This window comes from Squalius cephalus (genome assembly GCF_949319135.1).
Source record: "Squalius cephalus genome assembly, chromosome: 21".
NCBI classification, from domain to species: Eukaryota; Metazoa; Chordata; class Actinopteri; order Cypriniformes; family Leuciscidae; genus Squalius; species Squalius cephalus.
The window spans coordinates 3,083,677-3,099,515 of NC_137142.1; the positions used below are offsets into that span (position 1 = coordinate 3,083,677).

Genomic DNA, 15,839 nt, shown 5'->3' on the forward strand with positions numbered 1-15,839 from the left:
TCAAATATTAAGAATTATCAATGATTGGTATCGGCCACAGTTTTCATATCCGTGTTTTTTTTTTTTTTTCGTGAAGGAAGAACAAATCACTGAACTTGGTTAAGGTATTCATCTGACAAAATGATTTGGCAAAGAAAGGTAAACTACAGCTACAGGTTTTATGGTGCATCACTAATATTTTCCTCATATTTTGGTTTAATCAAACTTGAAGGGGAAGTAAAAACAAATGATTATCATAAAATATATTTATTTTAATCAAAAAACCTTGAATACATTTGATCAAATGTTTTATTAAAAAGTTTTTTTTAATAAAACCTTTTGGTTACACTTTATTTTAAGGTGTCTTTGTTACAGTGTAATTCTATATTTAAGTACTGAGTAATATAACATAACTACATGTACTTACTATAGGGTTAGGGTTTAGTTGCATGTAATTATGCATACTTTATAGTAAGTTTATAATTTATAATAACAAGGACACTAAAATAAAGAGTTAGCAACTTTACTCATTCAGTCTAGATCAGTTCGGGTTTGCTCAAAGGACGGTGCCTGGTTCATCGAATGACTCGTGTCTCTTTGTTTGGCCATTAAACGTGACATCACTTCCTGTGAAGAGTGTGTGTGTGTGTGTGTGTGTGTGTGAGAGGTCAGGTCACTGGGGGGTTTGTTTCTCACTAAGCCTGTGACTAAGACTGGGTTTGAAGCGTGATCTCAGAGGTCTTTCACTGCAGTATAAACTCCTCAGTGTGTCTTTCTGAAGAAATAAAGTGAGCAGAGAATGTGTTTGATCCTGAAGATGTTGTGTGTGTTCAGGGTCGGATAACCTGGCGCGCTGTGGAGCTCTGGAGAGTCTCGTGGAGAGCGGGGGACTGGACGACACCTGGGACGACAAAGCCTTGAACCGGATGAGCACCATTCGCTTCATGGAGGACGACGACGATGAGGAGGATGATGAGGTGAGGAAGGAGGAGCCTCTGCTAAATCATACATATCAAGTTTTAAAGCTTATTTACAGACAACTGACCGTTCGTAAAGACCCGCCCCCTTTAGTTACTGTTGCTATGTCCGACACGCCGCTCTCACACACACCATGTTCTCACGCAGGGAACAATACATCGCGGAGCAGAGACACTCACAGACAGGACAGACCAGCTTACTTTTGAGATGAAACAAAGTCTCAACTTTCACATTTTTTTAAAAGAAATTTAAACAATAAATACGGTTTTGTGGCTCTTTAATGTGTCTGACAGATCGCTCAGTTAAAGCTGCTCGTGAACCGATCATCTCTTCCTTCTAGTTCATTTATAGCATCAAATAAGCATGAATGAACATCAGAAGGAATGTTGTTTCAACCGTGGAAAGACATCAGTACACACCGTTTTTCAAGTTCAAATCCTCCAACGTTAATCTAATGACTGCTTTATCGGACAAAAATGGCGGATGGCGGATTATGATTGGTCAGATCGCCTGTCAATCAAACTCCCTGCGAAGGGTCAATTAGGGCGGCACGATTAATCGAAATGAAACCGCACGGGATTTGGCAAAGGCTGGCATTATTTTATGTGCAGTTCGTCAGTGCAGCGGCTGATCGGCAGTAAATGCTGCTCCATCTGAACACCAGAGTCTCTCTCACACACACACACACACACACACACACACACACACACACACACACACACGCACGCCACATATCCTTCTGAACCACACACACACACACACACACACACACGCCACATATCCTTCTGAACACCAGAGTCTCTCTCTCTCTCACACACACACACACACACACACCACATATCCCTCTGAACACCAGAGGGCGTTTCACACACACACATGTGCCGCTTAAGTACGATAACACACATTACTCCAGGAAATCCCGATGGGCATCACACTATCTGTATCTGGATAAACAGAAGATCGAAACGCTTTGATTAAACACGACTAATAAACACACGACTGCCTTATTCTGTGTAAGAAGCACATCATCTCACAGAAGGAGGAGCTCAGCTGTCCTTATGAAGTGAGTTTGGAATAAAGGCATGTTATTAAATATTGTTTATTGTTGGACAAGAGGTTCATAAATGCTTCTCATGTTTGCTTTTTCGAGTGACTCATGGACAGCGTTTACAGAGCCGTACGTCACTGACAAGCTGCACATAACTAATAATCTCAACCTTTGAGATTTCATATTCGTGATAAGCCAAATCCGTTTAAGTGTGATTTCATGTAAATTGCGATTAATCGTGCAGCCCTACAGACAATAGACCTTCATCAGGAGAGACGCCATATTGAGTTTTACAAGGTGAGGGAGAGACACGTTCACACCGATACGATAACTACGATAACAAAGACAATAACTATAAAGTTTTAGTACTCCTTATAATTCTATGAGATTTGGGACGTTCACACCATAACTATAATGAGAATGACAATAACACAGAAGAATGATATGGTTGAAATCACTTCCAGAATGATTTTTCCAGCTGATGAGTGATAAAACATTGACAGCTAGACGTAAGAAACCAGCTGGCATGAGCATTTCAAGCGCCAGAAAGACGTCATCGGCTCGCCTCGACGCCAGTAGAGTAATACACTGCAAAAAATGCTTCTCTTACTTAGTATTTTTGTCTTGTTTCCAGTCCAAATATCTAAAAATTCTTAAATCAAGAGGCATTTGCTAGATGAGTAGAAGATCTTAGGTCCTGTTTTCTGGGGGAATTCATCAAAATTAAGTGAGCTGATGCTTAAAAAAAGCAAAGTTATCTGCCAGTGGGGTCAGAAAAATAATCTTAATTCAAACAGAAACATTATTTTTCTGACCCCATTAGCAGATCATTTTGCTTTCTTTAAGAAAACAAGACTTAATATATTATGCCGTTTTACTCATCTAGTAAATGCCTCTTGATTTAAGAATTGTTAGATATTGGGACTGGAAACAAGACAAAAATACTAAGTATCTTTATCTTCATCTTTATGGTTATTGTTTTTGGTGTGAACGAGTCTTTACAATATGCAAGGTTCTAGATCACGTGTCATTTTCACAACTCGCGTCTTTCAAAAATGTTTTATGGAGTTTTTGTTGACTGAACATTCGGTGTGTTGTTCAGTGCATTGAACACACTGTATTCCTCACAGCCTGGTGTTCGTTTAACACAGCGCTTGTTAAAGTGTCATGAAACCCCTGTTTAAGCACTGCTCGTTCACACCGGATTCGAAAAACACTCGGCGTGTAAAGCTGTGGAAAAGTGTGAATGTAGAGGGTGGGAAGAGGGGAGACGACAACCTTGAATTTGAGGGGCATTTTGCCTATAAAAGGGGTGGTTGATTATGATTTGACTTTTCTAACTTTAGTTAGTGTGTAATGTTGCTGTTTGAGCATAAACAACATCTGCAAAGTTACAACACTCAAAGTTCAAAGCAAAGGGAGATATTTGCTTTTAAAGAAATCACTTTTTAAGGACTACAACAAACGGCTGGAAGAGACTACACCACATTCCTCCCGGGTTAGTGACATCACCAACCCTAAAATTTCCATAAACTCCGCCCCCTGAACACGATTTATAGATTTATATCAAGACAGAATATGCTAATCAATGACTAGAAGATATCTACACATCAGCTTCATAAATTCATCAACTAACCATTCAGAAATGTCCTGTTGCTTCTACATGTTGTCTCTTCTTCTCGAGTCTCTCCATCATTGTCTGACTCTGGTTTGAACATAAAAGGCTAAAGGTTTTTGAAATTTTCAGTGCATTTCTGTGTGAGGTAATCAAATCGGCTAACACACACACAAACACACACACACACACACACACACACACACACACACACACACACACACACACACACAGAAGCTCCGCCCCCTGTGCCGGGAGCAGCAGCTCATTTGCATTTAAAGGGACAAACACAAAAACGGTGAGTTTTTGCAAACCCTCAAAAAGTGACAAATTTAACATGCTGTATAAAAATATCTGTGGGGTATTTTGAGCTAAAACTTCACACACACACTCTGGGGACATCAGAGACTTATTTTACATCTTGTGAAAAGGGCATTATAGGACCCATTTAATTTCTAACCAGTGATTTTACTTTGATACATATTTTTTGGCTTTAATATTTGTATTGTGTGGTAACGGTTTTATAAAAGTCCTCGAAGCTAGAGCTGTATCATGAATAAGTCACGACTGCAGGGGTTTCAGGCACTCCACGGCTCACGATACAGCACACGCCTCGAGCCTTCGTTTATTCAATGGGAAATATGGTTAATAGTTAATGTTTCATAGGCTCATGATGGGCAATGGCGAAAGTTCAAAAGAACAGCAATTATCAGTGACAATTTGGGGTCAGTAAGAATTTTTATTTTATTTTTTGGGGGGAAATAAATAAAAGAAATCAATACTTTTATTCATCAAGGATGAGTTAAACTGATCAAAAGTTACAGTAAAGACATTTATAATGTTACAAAAGATTCTGTTTCAAGTAAATGCAATTCTTTTGAACTTTCTATTCATCAAAGAATCCTGAATTTAAAAAAAAAAAATTACTGTAAAAAATGATTGTGATTTTAACAGTAAAAGACTGTAAAAATGCTACAGTGAAAAACTGTTAATTGATTAATTGAAAGTTTCCTTACTATATACGGTAAACAACTGTGATTGATCTAACGGTACATTTAATGTAATTTTACTGTAAAATACTGTTAAATTTAAAGTTTTTGAAAGTGAAAAAGAACAAGTCATTGTATAATTTACAGTGAAAAAACGTAAATTGACATTCCCACAATTCCCTGCGTGACACTTCACATTTGATGTCTGTTTCTTCATAGTTTTCTTAGTTTTTTCTAATCAGTTATGAAATTAGGGTTTTATGTTACATTTAATGTTGTTAAATTAATGTTTATTGTATTTTTAAAATCTAAAGCAAAGGGAGTTAAAGATCGATTTAACGATTTAAAAATCGTGTGTTACCATGATGGTGTTTAGTGTCTGTGTGAATGACACTGTGCAGCTTCTATATATAAGTATTAACTTTCTTGTGAAAGAGATGCTTGTGATGAGCTTGTGATTTTCATCTCCACTGTGATTGGTGGTTGTCAGTTTATTACTATGGTACAAAACAGATATAAATACTTCAATAGGTCAGTAAATTAACATTATATCAGATAATTAAATGCGGTTTATTAATGTTAATTTAAGTAAAGTCTGTAAAATCTAAAATGTTGCTACCGTATTTTTTACAGTAAATTTCTGGCAACCACAGCTGCCGGTATTTTACCGTAAATGTAACAGATTTTTTTTTATAATAATAATAATGAATGTTTTTTGAGCATCAAATCATATATTATACTGATTTCTGAAGGATCATGTGACACTGAAGACTGGAGTAATTCAGCTTTGATCACAGGAATAAATCACACTTTAAAATATATTCAAATAGAAAGGTTATTTTAAATTGTCATGTTTAACAATATTATTGTTTTTGTTGTATTTTTAATTTCAATTTCAATTTATTAATGGATAGCCCCTTGAGATGCAACATCTCATTTTCAAGAGGGTCCAAATACACATATACATAATACAACAGAAGAAACAAACAAACAAACAAACAGGCAAATGCTCAAAACAATTGAGTTACTAGGCAGCTTACACTGTCACCCTAGACCAAAAACACATCATAGCACAGACATGTTATAGCTATCTCAATAAGCACATCACATTTACCTCATTACACAATTGGAACCCACAATACATAAGAAATTCAATGTGAAAAGGTATCACATAAGAAAAACAAAGGTCGAATCCACAGGAGGCAAGTCGATTAGACAATTACATGAAACAAAAGACAATTACAAGCAATACTATTCAGTCCAACATCAGTAACATGCACACACATTGTTAAGATATTGAAATATAGATAACCTAAATCTACGAAAAGATGAGATGGATCTCGAGGAAAGAGGAAGATTATTCCAATCGCTAGTAGCTTTATAATGAAAAGCTTTACGTCCAGCAGCTGAAAAGATTCCTGGTACAGTAAAGACGAGATGTTGCATATGTCTAAGTGAATACATAGAACTACAAGGAACCAAGAGTTCTTTCAGATATAGAGGACAGTCGAAGTAGACACATTTTAAAATAAATAGGAACCAATGGAAGTCTCTTCTTGAATTAAGCTGAAGCCAATTTAGTGATGCATTACACAATGATGAGTTTTAAAAGGACACCTCAGAACAAATCTACACAGAGAGTTAAAAACAACATTAAAGGGCTGGTATAATGCCCTTTTCACAAGATGTAAAATAAGTCTCTGATGTCCCCAGAGTGTGTATGTTAAGTTTTAGCTCAAAATTCCCTACAGATATTTTTATATAGCATGTTAAAATTGTCACTTTTTGAGGGTGAGCAAAAACGCACCGTTTTTGTGTGTGTCCCTTTAAATGCAAATGAGCTGCTGCTCTCAGCACAGGGGGCGGAGCTTCAAGAGCTCCTGTCCTTTTACCTCACACAGACATGCACTGGAAATGTCAATGTTTATGTTCAAACCGGAGTCAGACAATGATGGAGAGACTCAAGAAGAAGAGACAACATGTAGAAGCAACAGGACATTTCTGAATGGTTAGTTGATGAATTTATGAAGCTGATGTGTAGTTATCTTCTAGTCATTGATTAGCATATTCTGTCATGATAATCTATAAATCTTGTTCCAGGGGGCGGGGTTTATGTAAATTATAGGGTTAGTGATGTCACTAACCCGGGAAGAAACTCGTGTAGTTCCTACCAGTCGTTTGTTGTAGTCCTTAAAAAGCGATTTCTTTAAAAGCAAATATCTCCCTTTGCTCTGAACTTTGAGCGTTGTAACTTTGCAGATGTTGTTTATGCTCAAACAGCAACATTACACACTAACTAAAGTTAGAAAAGTGGAATCATAATCAACCACACCTTTAAGTGGCTTAAGAACATTGTCACTAGTATTCATGTAGATGATATCAGCGTAGTCAATAATGGGCAATATCAACTGAGAAATGAACCTTTTCCTGACTTCTAATGTGAAACCATTAACAGATCTATAGAGTGTACTGAGACAGCCATATATTCTTTTTGCGATATAATCAATGTGAGGTTTAAAGGTAAGCTCAGAATCAATCCACAAACCAAGGTATTTCAATTTTTACAATTTCACCATGGAGGACCCATCTTCTAAATACAGTTTCAAGTTAAGAGCACAAGGTCGTCTGTGCCTCGTCCCAAACAACATACAACAGGACTTTTCCATATTCAACACTGAGCTGTTATTGTGTAGCCATAATAAAGTCAGCTTGTTACCTGTTCTGGATACAGTGAATATCAGAGTCAGCAGTGTAAATTACGGTATCATCAGCATAGATGAATCTTACCGATGGAGCAAATATGCGATAAATTGAGAACAAAAGGGGTCCTAGAGTGGAACCTTGAGGAACCCCCTTATCAACCAATAAATAATCAGACACCGAACCTTTAAAAGCAACACACTGCCTTCTATTATGAAGATAAGAATTAAACCATAATAGAGCACTTTGATTCAAACCTATTGCATAAAGCTTGTCAAGAAGAATATAATGATCCACCATATCAAAGGCTTTAAAACAGCACCAGTTAGCTGTCCCTTATCACAGGCAGAGAAAATGTCATTGGTGAACTTCAGTAAAGCTGAGGTGGTTGAAAAATTAGGCCTGAAGCCAGATTGAAATGGGGATAAGATGTTATTCTGAATAATTAATTAAAACTAATTTAAATAAATGCAGCCTTGGTGAGCAGAAGAGACTTCATCTAAAAATCTTACCGACCCCAAACGTTTGAACGGCAGTGTGTGTACAGCAGAAATAGTAAGAGTTTATACTAGCATGTTTTCTTCTCGCCAGGCTGAGACAAACTCAGTGACCATTTAATACAAAATGTGTCCAATCTCTTCTTTTATTCAACGGGAAATACGGTGAACAGTGACTGTTTCACATCATCTTCACTCTCTCTCTCTCCATCTGTTTCTCAGAGAACGCTGCTGAGACGGGCCACTCCTCACCCCGGCGAGCTCAAGAACATGAAGAAAGTGGCCGAGAACATCCGAAAGGACATGATCGCTGCCAAAGGCCTGGATTCCAACAAAAACGAGGTCAATAATGCTGTGGAGCGAGTGACCAGCACGTCTGTGTGACCGCTTTATCTCCGAGATGTCTCTTCCCCAGTGTGTGTCTCCCGAAGCCCCCGCTGAGCCATTCCTCACTGTTTTCTCCCGGGAACACCAGAGCCCTTTCCCATGTTCATCCGTGTTCATCCGCGTCAGGGACCAGTGCCTTCTTTTATAAAGACCTTCAGCACAATAACCTGCCAACGAATGCACACTTTTGCTCTCCAAATCCAGTGCTTTTCATTCGCTTTTCTGACAATAGGTAGTTGCACTACAAGTCTTAGCAGAATCTTTAATATAGAAATATGAATTTATCCCCATCATATATATATATATGCTCTATTTTTTTATTTTCTGGGTGCATTTCTTTCTCTCGGTGACACATGGAGCCCAGGCATTTTTGGACCTACTGATTTTTTTAAAATTCTTGTATAGTTGCTTGTGAATATTGATACTTTTATACGTGTGGCAGCTCAGGTGGTGTCAATTTTAAACACACACACACACACACACACACACTCACACAGAAATGTGTAGCCAGTTTCTTAATCCACAAACTTTCCCATCGCTTGGACTTAATTTGAGAATTCAACAGCATCCGAACAAAGAGTGTGGTTTGTAATGTTGTACGCGGTTCATTCCTGTGTGAACATGAACATGAGGGGCAGCTCTGTTTCATCACACGTGTTTCTTCATAACCCGGTGTGTGTGTAAACATGTTTTTACTAAATAAGGGCTAATGCGGTTCAGGACGGTGAGCTGAAACACTCCGACAGACCTGCACTGTGCTTTATCTTCTTCTGTGCTTCCAGCTTTGTAAAAGCAGGTACAATAAAGCTCTTCTGTAAGTACGGTTAGGGTAGTTATCATCTATAGCTTTGGTTGAGGTGAGCAGTTTTTCCCTCCGAGTGCCAGAATGCACTTTTACAAACAACACTATCATTTTTGGGGTTTTTTTTAAGAAAGAAAAAGTGTATGGTACACTACGGACTTCATTTTACATTGTATGTTTTCATTTGTATTCCAAGAAAGACAGATTTGGTTTTTAATGTTGATTTTTTTTTTATCCTTGAATTATTTCTTGTAAATGAGAAGCTGCACAGAAAACAATCTTAAGCAGGCGCTGTTTCTGGGCCAGTACGTTTATGATTTTAACCACTGAAATAATAAAATGACTTTATGAAAGCAACGGGTATGATTCGTTATTTATGCGTAGATTTGACATTAATCGGAAACCCTGCCGATATCTTGCCACTGTTCTTGTTCTTCCCTTATTAATGTGAAAGAAATGGAAATGCTGTCATTGCTTATTCGCCCTCGTGCCTTTCTGATCCTGAAAGCTGCTTTTCCCATCACTGATTTATTATCTCCACTGTTTGTCCTCCTGCGCTTCTTCCTCGGCTCGCATGTGCTGCTTTTCTGCATTATTTCAGGTGAATATTGTGTTGTCAATATATACATTTCTCTTCCAGAATGATTATAATCTTCAGACAAGCAGTTGATTCTGTTGCTGAAACACTGCAGATACAGACCCTACATATGAGACACGATGTGGAAGTTGATCTAGAGTTTTACCCATTGAAAATCAATCAATTTGCTGATTTTAATTCCAATTGTGTGTGATGTGCTGCAGATTTCATCATACACCAACATTCAGATGTCTTTATGATTCTGTTCACCAAGGTTGCGTTACATTTACAGTAAAGAAATTTGATAATGTTACAAAATACATGCTGTATTCTTCAAAAATCCTCTCACGTCACTGACAGCTGTGCAGAACTTTTCTTTTCTTTTTAAATCATATTCATAACATGGTGTCTGTAGCTCCCTCCAACGGTCTGACTGCAGGACGTTTCTCCCAGTCCTCGTGATCGATCCCAGAGTTCCCATCAGCTGAGATTCATCCATCCATGTTGTGGTTTGTCATCAGATCTCAGAGCTCTACTCTTGCTGGTCGTCTTCGCCGGTGTCAGCTGTGGTTTCTTCTTTGAGACTCGGTCTTCTCTCCTCTGTTCTCCTGAGCTCCAGTGAAGCGTGTGTTTAATCTGTGATCTGCTCGTCCTCTTGCTGCTTTTACACTTCTCGCTCTGTCCTGGTTAGATTTGCTTTCTTTTCAAGACAACTGTAGTCCATTCTCAGAAGAAAGAACAACTGACTGATGAGCTTCTAGAGAAAACACATTTGCTTGTACCGAATAATGATGCATATTATTAAGGGGAATTATTAAGTGTCAAAATGCTAAATCAAATATATGTATATGTATGCATTTGGACTATTTAGTTAAAAAATTGAATAATTACGGATAAATCAAATAACAGAATCCCGGACAAAAAGCTACATATGAATTACACTTGAATCAATTAAATTATTTACGAATTAAAGTGATGTCATAATAGCAACATATTATGAATTAAGACCGAATGATTCCAACTGACCTATAGGTTATGAAGAAGATGTAGACGTTATTAAACAAGGACTCTTTAAATAAAAATTATACTTAAATTGTTTAGATTACATCTCACAAATGTTTAAAGATTAATGTTTAAGTGATAAGTATGGTTGAGATGAGATTTAATGACAAATATGGTAAAGGGGAAAATTAAATAAGCGTGATTAAAAAAAACTGTTTAAAATCATGAAGACTGCAGTCCTATGGAAGCTTGTTTCCACCACATAATAAAAAATAAATAAGATAACTGCGACTTTATCACACAATTCTGACTTATGTGATATAAACTCGCAATTGCGAGAAATTATAAGAGAAGTTATAAATAAACTGCGTATTTATATCTCGCAATTCTGACTTTATAACACACAATTGGGAGATATAAAGTCAGAATTGCGAGATATAAACTCGCAATCCTGAGGAAAATTCTGACTTTATATCATGCAACTGTGAGATAAAAAAGTGGCAATTATCTTTTAAAATGTTTTATTCTGTGGCAGAAACAAGCTTCCATACATATCAGTATAAAAGCTTTTTTATTTTGCAGGAAGCAGTTTGGCTTCTCATTCTTCAGATATGTTGGGATTGCTTGACTAGCTGAACTTCAACTTTAGCCTCCTGTAAATGAAATGCATGAGTCACACAAAGTTCAGGACGACCGGCACAACTGCAAAAAGCAATGAATGCATTTGTGAGCACACAATCACTCAGCACTGAAACAAATGATGAAAGTATTTTTAAAGGTGACCTATAATGTTTTTTTTTAAATTACCTTTCATTTAGCTGCAAAGATATAAAGTCCAGGAGTTAATCGCTCCAACAGAAAACACCTGCCTGAAACGCCTCTGCAGTTTGCAGCCGTTATTTCCTTTACGTGGCTACGTCACCATGTGACATATTTGCATAATGCGTGTTTTAACCCTCAGTCTGAACATTTACACGACAACATCATTCTGGCAGCCTGAAAACACAAACTTTTGAAAACGATACCGTAATCGTCTCCGAGTTCTTCAAAAACATGAATTTGGGTTGGAAATGTGGCGCCCCTTATTATAACCTGTGAGAAATAGTGTCTCACCCACAAGCAAAGGAAGTTAGAAGTCAAGTCAAGTCACCTTTATATATATATCACTTTTTACAATACAGATCGCTTCAAAGCAGCTTTACAGAGGTAACAGGAAAATAATGCACCAAAGTTTGTTTCTAGAAGAAAATAGCGTCATAGTCCAGCATGTGTAAGTTCAGTGATGGTTCATTTTTGCTGTAAAATTTGTATTAATTTAGTTAATTTATATATACAGCCTCTCTGGAGAAAACGGTGATGTCATTGCCCAGCTCAGTTCAGTTCTCATATAATGGTGTCAATGCAGGCAGATCAATAATATTGTTGAATATTAAATAAGGGTAGGAAGAGTTTATTACTATGTCAAGGGGAAAACATTGTTATATGGACTTCTAACTGCAGAGGAATTGAAGAATCTAGAAAATGTATTTAGAACTATATTCCTCAGCTTATTGGTATTTATGGTACTCATGGTATTTGTTTTAACTAAAATTTGTATTTGTTTGAAACTATAATATAGCTAGTAATATTTTACAGACAATATCTTGAATAAAAGTGAGAGAAGGCCCTTAAAAGTACAAAAAGTTGTTAAATTCACAATGGGTATTCATAAAATTAATTATTGTGTTGGCTTGATGAAACCAACATATGGAACTTCTTCTGAGACGAGTGTTTTCACACCTGGTCATTTCCACGTGTTTTCACGGTCATCTGATTGAGCTCTTCTGTCCAGTGGATTGTGGACTCGTGGGCCGCGGTGAAGGACTTGCTGTGGTTTTTAAAAAGCATTTTATTTGCCAGTCGATGAGCGCTGGAATGTACTCTTCATTTGAACTACAGATGACTAAAGTTGGTCGTTCAAATTCATTTTATTGTATTTAAGTTTACCGGCCGCCTGGGCCAGCGGTCTCTTTTCTGAGTGATTTTACTGACTTCTTATCATCCATTATTAAGCTGAATAGAGTGATTATTGTCTGCGATTGCAATATTTGCATTGAAGATGTATTTGTTAGTGATCATTTTATATGATCTTGCTTGTAATGAGGGTCCTCTGTCTGTTAAGCGAGTGTCCAGCTCTCATATGATTAACCAGCTTGCTGATGAGAACTTTTCAGACGCTTTTGACTCTAGCTCAGTTCTTATTTCAAGTGACATTGACTCTTTTGTACAGTCCTTTAATGAACATTGCACCCTGCTGCTGGATAGAGTTGCTCCTTTTAAGACTCATCAAACTCCCGCTGTTAATACTAGTACATCCCCGTGGATAAAAGACGCTATCCGCAGCTTTAGGCGTGTCTGTCGGAAGGCTGAGCGTTTATGGAAAGGGACTCAGATCCAAGTACACCACCTGCATCTTAAAGAGCTCTTGACAGATCTCAGATGATCAAGGATGCTAGAGCCTCTTATTTTACTAAACTGATATCTACCTACAAAAGGACTCCTAAACTCTGTATGAGACTATTAACAACATTGTTTCTCCTGCTACATCTCTTGTCCCTGTGTTTTCTAATGACGACTGCCACCATTTTGTCTCATTTTGTGGACAAGGTTATGGCTGTCAGGGCAGGCATTGCACCATCAGCAAACCCCTTTATCAATGTACAAAATATTGTTGATTTAATTTAAAATAGCAAGTTACCTGGTTGCCTTAAAATTTGGAGTTCATTAAAATTAAAGATTTGAGTTAATACTATGAAGGAAATTGGTTTAATCAACAGAAAATCTAAATATTATGTTATATGAACCACATTAATTATCTAAGTTGATTTGACAAAAGAAAAAAAGTTGTAATAACAAATCATGAAAATGATTTTTTACAGTATACCCAACAAAGACTTCCAAGACTGGACTCCTTTTGCCCCATTTCTCTGAATGACATTATTAAGTTAGTGTGTTTGATGAAGCCTTCTCAAAGCCCGTGGATATTTTGCCTACATCTCTGGTTATGAAATCCATTCTGAAATCTATCGGCCCGTGTTTGGTTTCAATCATAAACCTATCTCTTAGGCTGGGACAGGTCCCTAGGTGTTTTAAACATTAAGCTTTCCTGTAGCTCAAACAGTAGAGCATTGGCGCTTGCAACGCCAAGGTCATGGGTTTGATTCCCAGGGAAAGTAAGAAGTGATAAGATTGTAGAAGTGTACCTTGTGTTACGTCCAGAGACGAAGTAATTATTGATTTATATTTACTTCTAATGTGTCTTGTTTCTTTTTTGCTCCTTCTACTCAATTTGCCTGGCAGGTAGTTGATTGCTCCCAGCTGTAACTGCTTACCAATTAAGAGTGAGCCAGCATAAAAGCAGAGCTCCAGCTACCAGACGGCGAGAAAACGTTTCCCCAAGAGCTTTCTCCAGAGCGTTGTCTTTCTCCTGCCCAGCCTGTTGTTGCAGTTACAATTGGTGGTTATTGAGCTGCTGATTATTCTATTTTGGTATTGTAGTATTCTTGTTGTTGGTTCATTGTGATATTTTTCTAAACACTTACTTTTTGTTATGTTAGTTAAAGAGTTATATTCTTTATCTTTTTAGTTTATGTTGCTTGATTAATAGCTGCTACTATTAACGTCCTCTTTAGCAGCTACCTTAATGTTTGCTTATGTGTTTTGGGCTTATTAGTTTTACTTGGAAGCTGTAGGGAGGTGGATGCCATTTGTTTAAACCTGTTTTCTCCTGTTTTGGGGCTAGTAAGGGAGTTAGGGTACAACTCTGTTATTTTTCTTTTCTTTTCTTTGTTAGTTTAGTTAGAGGTAAATTATTCCAGTTATATTGCCTTTTGTTTAATATTTTGGCCTTATCCTCTCCTGAAACTATTGCTTCCTTTTGTTTTTTTTCTTTGTATTTGTTCCACGAGCTGTGAAATAAAATCTTTTTCTGGATACTTGTGGCTTGTGGTGCTGTGGCAGGACTTAGATTAACGCTCTTTAAAAATTGGTTTTACTTTTGTTGCGTCCACATTTACCCCTAGACTTATGCGGGACGTAACAATTGGGGGCTCGTCCGTTTGTTTAATTATTTCGTGGAATTGTGGTATCATGAGTTTTTCAGCAGCTTCGAACTTGTGCGGGTGAGGAAGTGTACATGTTATGAATTGAATAATGGAATTTGATTTGGTTAAGTTTACTTTGTCTCCGACAGTGGAAGAGTTTGACAGGTGTAGGAAAGGAGATCTGATTTTGATTGCAGAGTTTTTTAATATTCCTGTCAGCAAGGAGGCAAAGAAGCAATGCCTCAAAGATGAGTTGTACCGAAGGCTTGTCCAAACGGGTATTTTGCCAGCAGATTCTAACGTGGGTGGGGAAGTTGTGTCGGGAGAGTCTATTTCTTTTCATAGTAAAGGTGGCGATTCGAGTCCTGATCCTTTGATGCCACTTCGTTTAAAAGAATTAGAGCTTGAGCTTAAGAGGCAGGAGCATGAAACTCAGTTGTTAAAGTTGAAGGCTCTGGAAATTGAGGCTGATCGAGATATTAAGCTTCGAAGGTTGGATCTCGAAGATCAGATTCTTCATAGTAGGCCGGTTCCGTTGCCTAGGTCTCGTCCTTCCTCATCCAGTGTTTCGGCACCGGTCGAAACAGGTTTTGACGTGAGTAGGTACGTGAGATTGATCCCTCCCTTTCGTGAAGGTGAAGTGGATGCATACTTTGTTGCATTTGAGCGTATTGCCACAAAATTGAACTGGCCAAAGGATTTGTGGGCTCTTTTGGTGCAGAGCAATATTGCTGGCAAAGCTCAAGAGGCATGTGCGGCATTGCCAATTGAGAGTTCGTTAGATTATGACGCTGTTAAATCCGCTGTGCTCCGTGCCTATGAATTAGTCCCTGAAGCGTACAGGCAGAAGTTTAGGCTGTGTTCGAAGCTGCCTAACCAAACTTTTACTGAGTTCGCAAGAGTAAAGCGGGTACTGTTTGAGAAGTGGTGCTTCGCAAGCAGGGTCACGGCTTTTGAAGAACTTCAGGAACTTTTGTTGCTGGAGGATTTCAAAAGTTGTGTTCCTGAGGGCGTTGTAGTTCACATAAATGAACAAAAAGTGAGTAAGATTGTTGAGGCCGCAGTTTTGGCAGACGAGTATGTGCTTACTGCTTACACATAGAACTGTGTTTCCTTCAATGCGTTCTGTTAAAACTTTCTCCGAGGAGGAGAAAGTCGCTAAGAATTGGTCAGGGGCTAACCC

At 37.8% G+C, this 15,839-nt stretch overlaps 1 protein-coding gene across 2 annotated transcripts in view; it reads left to right on the forward strand.

The window, feature by feature from the left end:
- Positions 1-15,839, forward strand: part of lrrc1 (leucine rich repeat containing 1) — a 115,294-nt gene that overhangs the window by 66,619 nt on the left and 32,836 nt on the right. The window contains exons 13-14 of one of the 2 annotated variants that reach the window (XM_079855501.1): positions 814-956; positions 8,029-8,148. In XM_079855501.1, coding sequence (XP_079711627.1) covers positions 814-956; positions 8,029-8,148 — 263 coding nt within the window. Of the gene's footprint in view, positions 1-813; positions 957-8,028; positions 8,246-15,839 lie in introns of those variants that run through there. The other variant, XM_079855502.1, reaches the window with a different exon arrangement.